This window comes from Schistocerca gregaria, chromosome 1 (genome assembly GCF_023897955.1).
Source record: "Schistocerca gregaria isolate iqSchGreg1 chromosome 1, iqSchGreg1.2, whole genome shotgun sequence".
Classification (NCBI taxonomy): domain Eukaryota; kingdom Metazoa; phylum Arthropoda; class Insecta; order Orthoptera; family Acrididae; genus Schistocerca; species Schistocerca gregaria.
Window position 1 is genome coordinate 634,071,346 of NC_064920.1, and position 13,178 is coordinate 634,084,523.

The 13,178-nt window shown below is 38.5% G+C and overlaps 1 protein-coding gene across 2 annotated transcripts in view; it reads right to left on the reverse strand.

Moving 5' to 3' along the window:
- Nucleotides 1-13,178, reverse strand: part of LOC126360091 (golgin subfamily A member 1) — a 129,969-nt gene that overhangs the window by 9,235 nt on the left and 107,556 nt on the right. For both annotated transcript variants that reach the window (XM_050007681.1, XM_050007682.1), the window contains 3 exons: nt 6,164-6,426; nt 2,555-2,710; nt 1,775-2,038 (listed from right to left, as the gene is read on the reverse strand). In XM_050007681.1, the coding sequence (XP_049863638.1) occupies nt 1,775-2,038; nt 2,555-2,710; nt 6,164-6,426 (683 nt within the window). The remainder of the gene's footprint in view (nt 1-1,774; nt 2,039-2,554; nt 2,711-6,163; nt 6,427-13,178) is intronic.

The window sequence follows — 13,178 nt, forward strand, 5'->3', positions numbered from 1 at the left end:
GAATCTGATGAAAGAATTAGGAAGACCACCACGAGCTTGCCTCTCTCATACACCAGATAGGAAGAGAAGAGAGAAAGCAGTGCATAGCATCCAGAAATGTTGGACCAAATACATAAGAGAATGAATGTCGACCCCACGCATCAGAGAGTAATAGAGAGTGTTCCAGAAAGGGTGAATCAATTTTTGGCACAGTCTATTCCACCACTAGTCGAATGCACTGTGATGAAAGGTTTCTGTTCATCACAACAGTCTTAGACATGCCAGTCAACTGCAGTTGATTATAGTCGACCTGTAGGATGAAGCCCATTGTCGTACCCTGGATGGGGTCATTCTGTAGCTGTTTTGTCACAAGCACTGTAGGTGGTCAAGGACAACTTTGGAACACTAATTACCATGAGTGGCCAAAACACATCCCTAAAGATATTTGTATAGGGAGACCTGAAACAATTCATGAAGGGCAGCTTAGTGCCACTGATGAAGAATCATGCTCTGCTACCACTACAGACAATCCAGGGGAGGAAGCTGCTACTGAAGCACCAATAGGATCAGACCTGACCGACGAACAACATCGGCAAGTTCTAGCTAGCCATTCTGCGTTAATTTTCAGATACTTCCAGGTCCTTACTCAAGGACAGACAAAGCAGTCCATCACAAAACACCATATCAACACTGGGGATCATCCACCAATTAGTCTGCACTCATAGCAATGACAGATAATATAGGAGGAAGCTGAGAAGAAGCTGTGTGATGACATCATTGAACTTTCAGAGAGTTCTAGGTCTTCTCTTGCGGTCATTATGAAGGAGAAGGATAGCACATCGTGGTTCTGTGTCAATCACCAACAACTGAATAAAATCACAAAGAAAGATGTCTATCCGTGCCACATATGCAGTGTAGCGTAGAGGTTAACACTACTGGCTGTCATGTTGCAGGTTACCAGTTCAAACCTGACTATCAGTGATTATTTGTTCTTTAGCAGTTATTATTTCTGGAAGGCTCTTGAAATAGCTTGTGTTTGTAATATTCGTATGTAATGGAATACATATTATGGAAATCTGATAGTGGTATAAATACCAACATGCAGGAACTTTTGATGTTTGTATAAACAGCTGCACACACTGTCCAGGAGTTCAGTTTTTTCTTCTGACAGTACATTGGTTTCACTAACCTATGTGCTTTCAGTGCCAAGTGTTGTGCTTCACCTGCCTTTGGATTTTGACTTGACTGCGATTTCAATGTTGCAGTATTAAGTTTTGTAACATAACTGACTTTACAGACAACTTCTGAACTTGATGAAAATTGTACTTTGATTTTAGTTATAGTTCTGAAAAAGACAAACACATTTGCCAGCCATGTGATAAATGCCGCACTAAAACTATACAGTGTTAATAGTATAAAATAATGTTTCTTTAGGTTTTAGCTTTTCAACAAAACAATGTTTTGTATGGTTATAGATGCATATAGTTCTGGAAAGTCTCCTCATTATTTGCATTTGGGACCACTTGTGTTCCTACACAGGTCAGCTGATGATGACTACAACGAAAAATAATTTGCATTTGCTCACACAATTCAAAAATCTTCAGATATAGTGAGGATATTTTAGCAAATTGTGCAACCAATTATAGAACAGTGAATGCATAAAATCTGATTGCACACAAGCAGCCAGGAATTTTGCACTCTAGCCTGGTCAAAATGTCAAGGGGGAGGGGGGGGGGGGGGGGGGGGGGAATATAAAAGAAGTGTCAGGAATTAATTAATATACATTTGGGTATACCTCATACTCGCGGCTAGTGAGGAACTTCATAAGAACATGCTTCAGATATTTAAAGTTAACGTCGTCCTCGGAGCCAATAGGTGGAGGCTGTCTACTGCTGCTTGTTCCCGGTCCTGGGCCAGGGCCTGGGCCAGTGCCCTGGGCAGGAGCCTGCCCCGAGGGGATTACATCCACACTGTCACCTGTATCGTGGCTTGGATTGCGCAGTTCACGTTGCAGTGTTTTCTTCATATCACCAAGTCGTTGTTGTAATACACGGACACTCTGTAAAAAACAATATCTGTATGTCAGTTTCATAATATTATGTTCATGTCATAAGCCCTATTTATCTGACTGATTCACACAAAGAAATCTCTTCCTACAATGTAGAGTTTCTAATTTACTAAATGATCATTTTTTCAATAATTTAAAAAATAATGCAGAAATTGGATTGAGAGATGAAATGTGAAAATTTAAAAGTACTCAAATTATAGTGTTTGCTATGCAGATAAGATGTAAAAAGCTTCCTTAAATAAAACTAAAAACATCTTTGGCAGTGTTAAATCACATGTATCAACAGGATAACCATTGTTTTCTTGTTAGGGAATACATTTGTGGCAAAAGTACATTGTTCAGCATTCAGTGACTCTAATTCAGATATTTCAGTATAACAAAAAAGTCACTAGAACAGAACGGTTTTGCTACTCTCATTACTATATCACTGGACATACATTTCTGTTATTTGTTCCACTACTGCTTATGTGATTAAAAAGAAACAAAAAACGCAAAATTGTTTAATACCTTGTTTTTTTCAGCTACTTGCTCCTCCAGATCTAAAATAGTTCTTCTGAGTTCCTGCTCTTGTTTCTCTGCCGCATGTTTATCATATTCAATTAGTTCCAATGCCTGAACTCTATTTAAAAGTTCTTGAATTTTGTTTGACTGACTTCCAATCTCCTAGAAAGTAGATACAAATATTACAAAAATAAAAATTCCAGGTAGGAAAAAATAACTCATGTTCATGTTTTTGTCTAATTGGCTATGTATTTCAAGGAACCATTCAAGTGTTTACCTGAAGCAATTTGGAAAAACCACAGAGCTGCCCAATCTTGATTGCTAGATGGAACTATAGCAATTTCAGGTCAGGGAGAGAGTGGTTTTGAAGATACATTTATCATACATGTATGTAGTTCAGCAGAATCAATGCTGATGAAGGAAAAAGGGGAGGATTGAGTGAGACATTGCAAACAGCCATGGATGTAGAAGCAGGTATTGCTCATTGGCACTGCAGATTGCTGCATGTTCAGTAACTGGTTACTAGTGTTTGCAGTTAGCCATAGTTTGGCAATGACCATTAATTCATGCATGTCAACAGCTACAGTGCAGACTCAATTAACCAGACTAATTGTTCTCATAACTCGGCCCAATAATCGAAAATGCAGATAACTGAATGTGTGAAGAAAAATGACTTTTGTATTATTAATTCTAGAAATATAAACTATGCCAAGCACATAAGGTTATCTTCTAATTACGTTGTCATATAGTTATGTTTCTAAAGTATGTACATAATGTTAGGTGTTTATTCAAAACAACAACAAAAAATAAACTTATTAAAATCAACAAAAATCAGTGATTAAGAGATTAGAGAGATTTTTTGTACATGCACACATATTTAATTAAAATTACTAAAATACTGCAACCTCAATCATGAAATACCTAACTATAATCACATAGAGCAGTCACAGTAGTTTAATTTTGTTTAAAAAAATTGGTACTTGTCGTTTGACAAAAATAATTTTTCTCCCTTCACTGCTGCTATATCACAAATTAGTTTTAACTGTAGTAAACTCACAGTGTCATTCTCCGTTTTTTGAATCATTTGAAAGGTGTTTCAGGGCTTGAAATGCTTCCGCATAAGATGGTCCAGCAACATTTTCTGCACCTATGTTTGTTTTGTATCATCTTCATGCATTTCCTATCGTTCATTTGCATGCAATATGTTTTCACCAATTTCATCATCCAACATGATGTGGAAATCTTGATCATTACTGTCACAGGTGAGCCACTCTTTCATATCATTATCATCACATTCTTGCCCTATTTCTATGTTTGTCATTGGCTCATTTATATCCTCCAAAACATTATCATCCGTATCTATTATTGAATTTTTGTGCTCCCACTTTATTATTCTGTTCCAGCATTTGTTCAAAGTTTTCCTTTCAATCAAATCCCACAAATCTACAACCACGTAACAACACCCCTTTACATTCATTTGCTTGAAAAATGATGACTTCTATGTTATCTTCAACAACAAATAACAATCTACATAAATGCTGCTTTTTGTTTCCTATAAAGTCATTGTAATGTTTCAATAAGTCTTTAATCCTTTGGTTGTAGCAAGGATGTAACATTAGGAAGCAAAGATTTTATAGTAAACATCCCATTTCTCTCTCTCTCTCTAACAGTTCAGCCAAAGAATATGTTGGTGCAGTATCCGGTAAAAGTAGGATTTTATGTGTTTACCAATTCTGTTTTGAATTTTTTTTTTTTACTTCAGGGATAAAAGCTTTATTGGTGTTCTTCATGTCCTTTTTTTATTTTTATAAATTAAGGGAACTCTCATATTTTTGAGGCACCTGGGGTTTCTGTAATTTCCAATGAGGAGCAAATCCATTTTATGGGTCCTGGTAGCATTTGCATGCACTAATACTATTACTCACTCTACCAGATTCATATCTTGGAGCTGGGAGAAGTTAAAAGACTTTGATGATAAGGATTTCCAGTTTAATACAGTTGTTCATCACCATTGTAAACAAGGTCCAAGTCATAGTCATTTTCAGCGGATCCTTTTTTAAAACAATCTTTAAAAGAATATGTTGGTTCATCAACTGACATTTTGTCACCTTTTATTTCCAATCTGTAAATTTCACAATGAGATTTAAATCTGTAAAACCACCTGTTACCTGCCACATACAATTCATCGCCACTTTTTTAACTGTAATGGCTGTTCACATCACAAAGGATTAGATATCAGTTGTGCAGTTGATCATTTATATAAACAACAAAAATACAAAGCTTCTTCCGAAACCTTTAGGCTTTTTCACTATTTTACTCCTGTCTTCAGTATCAAGTATGCAGGTATATTTCAACACTGAATCAGTACAATTCTTAATATTCATTATTGTAGAATTACCTACGTCATACTTCCAGAATGAGATTTTCACTTTGCAGCGGAGTGTGTTCTGATATAAACTTGCTGGCAGATTAAAACTGTGTGCCGGACCGAGACTCGAACTCGGGACTTTTCCTTTCACGGACAAGTGCTCCACCAACTGAGCTACCCAAGCATGACTCACGCCCTGCCCTCACAGCATTACTTCGTCTCCTAGATTCCAAACTTTGGCACGTAGGAGACGAGGTACAGTGGAAGTAAAGCTGTGACGACAGGGTGTGAGTCGTGCTTGGGTAGCTCAGTTGGTGGAGCACTTGCCCGCAAAAGGCTAAGGTCCCGAGTTCGAGCCTCGGTCCGGCACACAGTTTTAATCTGCCAGGAAGTTTTATATCATACTTATTGGCTAACTTATAACCAGTTTCCCTTTTTTTTTTAATGAATCACTAATGTTTATTTTATCTTTACACGATAACAACGCTTTATTGCGCTTTGGTATTTCTAAGCACAGGCGTGACACGGCACAGTGACTGGCAACTGTAACTCAAACAATAATGAAATCTGAGAGACAGAGATTGGGAGGGTAGTGGCAGTGTGACATGTCCTTGGATGCACAGACCATACTAAAAAGATGTTTGCTCGTGATTGAGAATCAAGATAATGATGAATCCATATAAATAAGATCTGAATAATCGAAACTCCACTGTTATTGTTGTACCAATATAATAGCAAATTTTGCACCAACTTAAAAGTACAGTACACAGCTAATATACGATGGGACTCAAGTACATTACAGGCTGTTAGCATTGTCTTATGTAAATGCCTGAAATGCAGTTGCCAATTGGAATGGGATTTCTTATTGGCCAAATGCATTAGAACAATTTCTGTGTGATTCAATGTTAGTGAAAGATGTTACTTAAATTGATGATGACAATTAAGCTTTTGTATTACAGAATGGCTGCATGAGTTTGGGAACAATGATCAAACCACCAACAGATTAAAATTTATCTACTAGTGTTCAGTAAAATGTTGCTTTAATCCAAAAGCTTTTGTTGCTCACTGTCATCTGGTAGCTGTGCTGACCTGGTATCTGTTTTACCTACATAGTAATAGACTATGAAAGATAGCTGACAAGACTGCTGACTATGTGAGGATTCATGCTAGCCCCAAAATAGCAACAGTACGTCAAAAGATTCAAAAGCAGTGATTTGCAATAAAAATAAATGTGATGAATACAATACCTTATCCTTTATTTCTATTTCATTTTGTAGAGTGCCAACACGAGTCTGTATGTCAGCTGCATCTCTCTGTTGTTCACGAAGCTGTTGTCTCACCAGCTCACATTGCTGATTCAGCTCTGCACATCGAAGTTGGGCAATATCTTTCTCACTCTTCTCTTGATGTATTTCACTCAAAAGTTCTGCAGCACGTTCCTCACTCTGTGTAAGCTTTCCTTCTAAACTCATTATCTGTTCTTGTAATGATGTACTAGTTGTTTTTTCATCTGCAATTTAGTTTATAATTACTAAATGTGCGCTAAATGACTTATGGTATAAAATAAATTACTCTATCTCTGTATAGCAATTCCAGTCATTTCTAGCTTACTATTATTTTACCAACTAAGACATTATTGACACAAGTATAAGACTTCAACTAAAAGAAACAGCAAGGACACAGCCCTGTCACTTGTGCGAGATGTTAAATTAATCCCAAATTTAATAGCGACTAGAAAAAGTCTTGACAGAATACCAAAATGACTTCACCATCACAATAACATTTTAAGAAAAGGTGAGAGGTTTGTGAAATGTACTCAGCTAAACATCTCATGCAGTTATTTTCTGAATTTTACAGATGTGAAAATATTTTGTGGTTTATAACTATTAATCTCATTCTTCATTCCCAAGTCACTAGTAATAGAGCAATAAAGACACTAATTTCAAAAAAATTTTTGAAAGCAGTACAGAATACAGCATCCTCCGTTGCCATTCCAGTAGCTTAGAAGGAAGGAAGATTAAAGGGATCTGAATACTGAAGCTAATGCACATGCAAATCACAGCATTTAGGACTTTAATGGGAATCTTTCTAAGATTCAGTTTGTAAAAGCAACAATGCTAACTGTAGCTCCAAAATTAAGCAATGCCTACAGCAGGAGACAGGAATCAAAACAGTGACCCATACATCGCTAGCCACAGATACACCACTACACTGCAGCACATGAGGCATATCATGCAACATTGCTCCTCCTGCTTCTCCTCCTCCACACAAAACAGTGGTACACTGTTATGGGGTTGACTGTGCATTTCTGGAGTGGGATCTATTTAGTGGTCCTTTGTGTAAATGTGTTGCAGGAATCTTGCATTCTGATCTTATTAACATGCCTTCCTGATTAAATGAAGTCACTTTCATCAAGGCATCACAATCACTGAGCAGGTATTCATGTTTCTTAACTCATTAACTCTCTATGCTTAATGAGCATGACTAGAGTCTATGCAAATGACACAATGCACTTTTTAATGTATGATTCGGTACGGGCCAATGTATTGTTTTACAAATTTTTCTCATTGCTTTTCCTGCTGCACTGATATAAAAATCCATAGCAGGTCACCCAGGTTGCAGCTTATAAGTCGATGTTCATGATTCGCTACCCTGGGTGTCCCAAACATGCACACCAGCTGTCTTGCCACGTCTGTTCTGGAGATGATGTGTTTGTTTTCGTTTCAACATGGCGATGCCATGGCTGATTACATCAAAGTGTCCATATAGTTTTTTTAGTCTTGTGAGGCATTGGCTGGAAGAAATGGTGTCTTGTTTTACTCTGTTGTACGCAAATATTACAACAGGAAGTACTGTATTCCAGCTCTTTGTTCAATGACAACGTACATCCAGAGGGATGTCTTATTTGTGTACTGCAAGAAAACTTCTCTATGAATGGTAGGCAGTTATTCTGTAGTTGATATTGCATCATGAAGTCAATTTTGACTGCAACACTTTTTCAAGAGATCATTACACCTGCTGATCTAAATGTCAGAATTATATCTTCTACAAAAAGTTTCACAATTTCTGAAGCTTCCACAGTTGGTGCAGCCTTGGTGACCATGCACTGGGTCAAGTACTTAGCAGGCACTCACATCCATTTATTCTCATTTGTTGATTTAGGACACCTTAATAGGACATCAATTCCAATTCAGTGAAATAGAGCAATGACAGGGCAAATTCTGTATATCCTGGAATTATGATAAATGTTTCCATCATTAGCATTCCCTGCAGTGGCCCACATAACAATTGAAATAAAGAGATTTGTCCAATAATTCCTACTTTGGAATCTACAAGTATCAAGGACAGGCAACACTTTCATTTAAAAGCTTTGAGGCAGAGTCATTCCAAAATATATATTAAAATAATTTTTCAACACTGTATTACGATGAATATTGAATATTAGCCACACAAATAATGAGAGTCAAAATTTTTGGAACTGTTGATACAAAGTAATATTTCTTTTGAAAAGGTAGTCACTAGTCTTAAGCCTGCACTTTGAAATGCCGTTTAGCTCTATGTTGTAGAGACTTGGGGGCACAACTTCTACACACTACAGCTCCTATGAGCTTTCTGAATGCTCAACCAGAGGAGCCTAAGGGTGTCATACCAATTTCCAAATAATTTTCATTATTCACTGGTTACATCAGATGATAATGAACAAAGTGGCTGAAACTCAGCTAACAATTCCCTGTCTCTTACATCTCTACTAGCTGGCGTACCCGACTTTGCTCAGGGAGGTAATGCGAGATTGTGTGGTAGTTGGAATAAAAGGATAAACTTTAAAGCATAACAGATAAAAAATGTTTACTGACCACATATTCTAACTTTTTACAGTACTTGTTTATATACAACATTTTTCCATTTTGTTATCTGGGATATGTATGTAGAAATTTTTTGAATTTTCTACTCAAGAGCAAGCTGCATATAGTTGACTGTGACAGAAGCAGGAGTCTTTGAAATTGATGCCTAAATATTTATTAGTTTGTCCTTGTGCTTTGTTATGTAAAACTGTAGGCTAATTTGATTGGAAATTGCAGTCTTTTAAATTGGAATGGCAGTCCAGTAGAGATCAGTACTATTCTGGGGATAAATAGTGAGTGTCCTGTCATAAATTAGGCTGCCATAATGTTATTCAATAGCTGTTTGATGATCATCCTTGTCCCATTACGCAGTTGGCGAGTTAGAGATTTCTGAGTAGTATGACTGGAGATCCAATTTTAAGTCAGACAGTGTAATGGCATTTCTGGTATTGCAAAGAATTTAGAAATCCTGTAGGGAAGTTCACACTTTCTTCAATGTTTAGCATTGTGTCAGTCAATTTGTATATTCTCTCTCCATTGGAAATTTTCTTTTGAATATTAAAGTTGATATCACTGACAATATTATTTTTATCTGCCAAAACTGCTCTTTCAAATAGCCAGTTTGGATTAGTATAGTTGTAAACAATGTTTGGATAAATTTGGTTGATGAGTTCATTTTCAGCAGTGGCTATATTGCAGAAATCTTTCGATAGTTCAATCTCTCATTCTTTGTTAGTCACTGTATTTGTATGTGTGACTAGAGATGTGATATAATTACTAACAAAGAGATAGAGGGGCTGGCCAGTACTTACCTCAGTTCAGTACAGCCGATAGAAACACAAAAAACAACCGAAAATTTAAGCTCCTAGCTTTCGGAATAAATGTTCCTTCATCAGGGAGGAGAGAGGGGAAAGAAAGGGAAGAAGGGAAAGTGGATTTAGTTACTCACAACCCAGGTTATGAAGCAACAGGGAAAGGAAAACAGGGAAGGTAGCAAGGATGGAGGCATGGTTGTCAGAGGGAAGCCAAAGATATTCTACTGCAGGTACTGTGCCAGCTTCAAACCAAAGAGGATGCATACAAAAGTAAAGAGGTGTATAGTATAAAGATGTAGGATGGAAAGATGCATGAATGGCTAAAGAGGAAAGGGAAAGAGGAGAAGACTGAAAAGTAAATGGGAGTGAGGTTGTTTAACGTAGGTTTAGTCCAGGGGGATGGCGGGATGAAAGGATGTGCTGGAGTGCAAGTTCCCATCTCCGCAGTTCAGAGGGACTGGTGTTGGGTGGGAGAAGCCAAATTGCACATACAGTGTAGCAGGTTCCTAGGTCCCTAGAATTATGCTGGAGGGCATGCTCCGCTACTGGGTATTGGACATCTCCTAGGCGGACAGTTCGTCTGTGTCCGTTCATGCGCTCAGCCAGTTTAGTTGTTGTCATACCGATGTAAAAGGCTGTGCAGTGCAGGCATGTCAGCTGATAAATGACATGTGTAGTCTCACACGTGGCCCTGCCTTGAATTGTGTATGTTTTCCTAGTAGCGGGGCTGGAGTAGGTGGTTGTGGGGGGATGCATGGGGCAGGTTTTGCAGCGGGGTCGGTTACAGGGGTAGGAACCGCTGGGTAGAGAAGGTAGTCTGGGAATATTGCAGGGTTTAACAAGGATGTTACGGAGGTTAGGGGGACGACGAAAGGCAACTCTGGGTGGTGTGGGGAGAATTTTGTCAAGGGATGATCTCATTTCAGGGGTTGACTTGAGAAAGTCATATCCCTGGCGGAGTAATTTATTGATGTATTCGAGGCCAGGATAATATTGGGTGACAAGGGGGATGCTTCTGTGTGGTCTGAGGGTAGGAATATTGTTGTTGGACATTCCTCCCCGTCCAACCCTGCAATATTCCCAGACTACCTTCTCTACCCAGCGGTTCCTACCCCTGTAACCGACCCCGCTGCAAAACCTGCCCCATGCATCCCCCCACAACCACCTACTCCAGCCCCGCTACTAGGAAAACATACACAATTCAAGGCAGGGCCACGTGTGAGACTACACATGTCATTTATCAGCTGACATGCCTGCACTGCACAGCCTTTTACATCGGTATGACAACAACTAAACTGGCTGAGCGCATGAACGGACACAGACGAACTGTCCGCTTAGGAGATGTCCAATACCCAGTAGCGGAGCATGCCCTCCAGCATAATTCTAGGGACCTAGGAACCTGCTACACTGTATGTGCCATTTGGCTTCTCCCACCCAACACCAGTCCCTCTGAACTGCGGAGATGGGAACTTTCACTCCAGCACATCCTTTCATCCCGCCATCCCCCTGGACTAAACCTACGTTAAACAACCTCACTCCCATTTACTTTTCAGTCTTCTCCTCTTTCCCTTTCCTCTTTAGCCATTCATGCATCTTTCCATCCTACATCTTTATACTATACACCTCTTTACTTCTGTATGCATCCTCTTTGGTTTGAAGCTGGCACAGTACCTGCAGTAGAATATCTTTGGCTTCCCTCTGACAACCATGCCTCCATCCTTGCTACCTTCCCCGTTTTCCTTTCCCTGTTGCTTCATAACCTGGGTTGTGAGTAACTAAATCCACTTTCCCTTCTTCCCTTTCTTTCCCCTCTCTCCTCCCTGATGAAGGAACATTTATTCCGAAAGCTAGGAGCTTAAATTTTCGGTTGTTTTTTGTGTTTCTATCGGCTGTACTGAGCTGAGGTAAGTACTGGCCAGCCCCTCTATCTCTTTGTTAGTAATTGTTTCACATCTTTATATGAGATTTTCCATTAATTAGTTAGAGATGTGATATTTTTGTTTTAAAGCATGAAATAATCTCGGCTGCTGGTGTTGGCTTGGAGATAACTGGAAGTGATTGTTGAAAATCTCCTGAGAGTGAGTAGAACGCCTCTCATCACTTTAGAGTTTCCTTGTAATTCTTGTAATGTTCTGTTCATGGCTTCAAGTGATGTTTTATGTGCCATTGTGCATTCATCCTAGAAAGTATGTATAGCTTGCTTTAGAACTTCACCCAGTCCAGATGCTCTTGTGATTTTAAACACTAGAAATGTTCTTCGGCTATATTCAACGGTAGTTGTAGAGTGGGATGGGCAGTGAAATTTCCTTCCATAAATGTTGCTGCAACACCAGATGATGCCAGTGCTAGTGTGATGGGATGTTTAGCATGTATTTCCGCCAGCAACAGATTTATTAAAAACATTTTCCTGGTGCGTCCTAGTGCATCCAAGTAAATAATTCTGCTATGTTGTCAATTCGGCCCATGATAATATTGAAAATTTCATTTTGATTGTCGCTGAGGACTAGTTTGTTGTGAGTAATATATTTAAGCAGTTTGTTGATGTAGCTTTCTCCTTTGTAATTTCAATGTTTAGGATACTGATAGCAGCTTTTTGGGGTGCTTGCATCAAGTTTTACTAAGGTCTGGCGATTCATTGGTAAATGTTTACCTTCTAGGCAAATGACTGTTTCACTGATGACTTCGTTGGTTTCAGTACAGTATGTCATCAATCATACTCTCTTTGAAGGAGTCTCACAGCTGTTTTACATTCAATGGATCACATTTTATTAGAATTATGGTGAATAAGTCTATCATCTGTTCCGCTGAGGCTGTGAACAAGGGTTCTTGTAGGTTAATTCCCAGAGGTTGTCATTTTCCAGTAGTCCTAAGCATTTTCATGTTTTTCCTGTACATCTAGCACAGGTAACTGTCAACAACCCTGAGATCTATGAAACTTGTTGATTCCCATAATTCGTGTAGCAACATCATGTGATATAACAATGAAAACAATCAATTATTGACCAAATTATTTAATTGGATAGAATGGATGTTATCTATCCAATTAAATAACACCACGACATAGAAACATTCAGCGTTGTTTCCATGTACAGTGCATACTGGCCTGGTGTGCCAGTTTTCATGATACCTGGATGATCTTCTAATGGAATTCTTTGTTTTTGTTGTTGAAAGATTTTTCTTGTTGTGTTCCATGTATAATAGGTAGGGACACCAACATATAGTAATGTTTTTGTGAATGCATCCGTCTGGCACAATTGGTAAAAAGCTGTTAATGTTGTGTTCTGAAGTGGTTCGCTGGCAACTTTTCTGGCAATGTCTTTTGTGAAGTAAACTCGTACACTCTCCAAATGCATTGCTAGATGTTGCACAGTTGTTTCGCATTCATGTACGGGGAAAGCAAAAATCTGCTGAGCTGCTTCATTATTGCTGATGTATCTTCCCATTTCGTACACGAGGCTATTTGAAAAACTGTCACATCACTGCCTTTTTGTTCACATATTTACAGAAATATTTGATGCACTTCACTGAATTGCACTATTCTGCGTTTGTGTGTGTTTGGAATATTTTGGAAAGTAGTGTGTTATATGGTACTGCCCATTGATTAT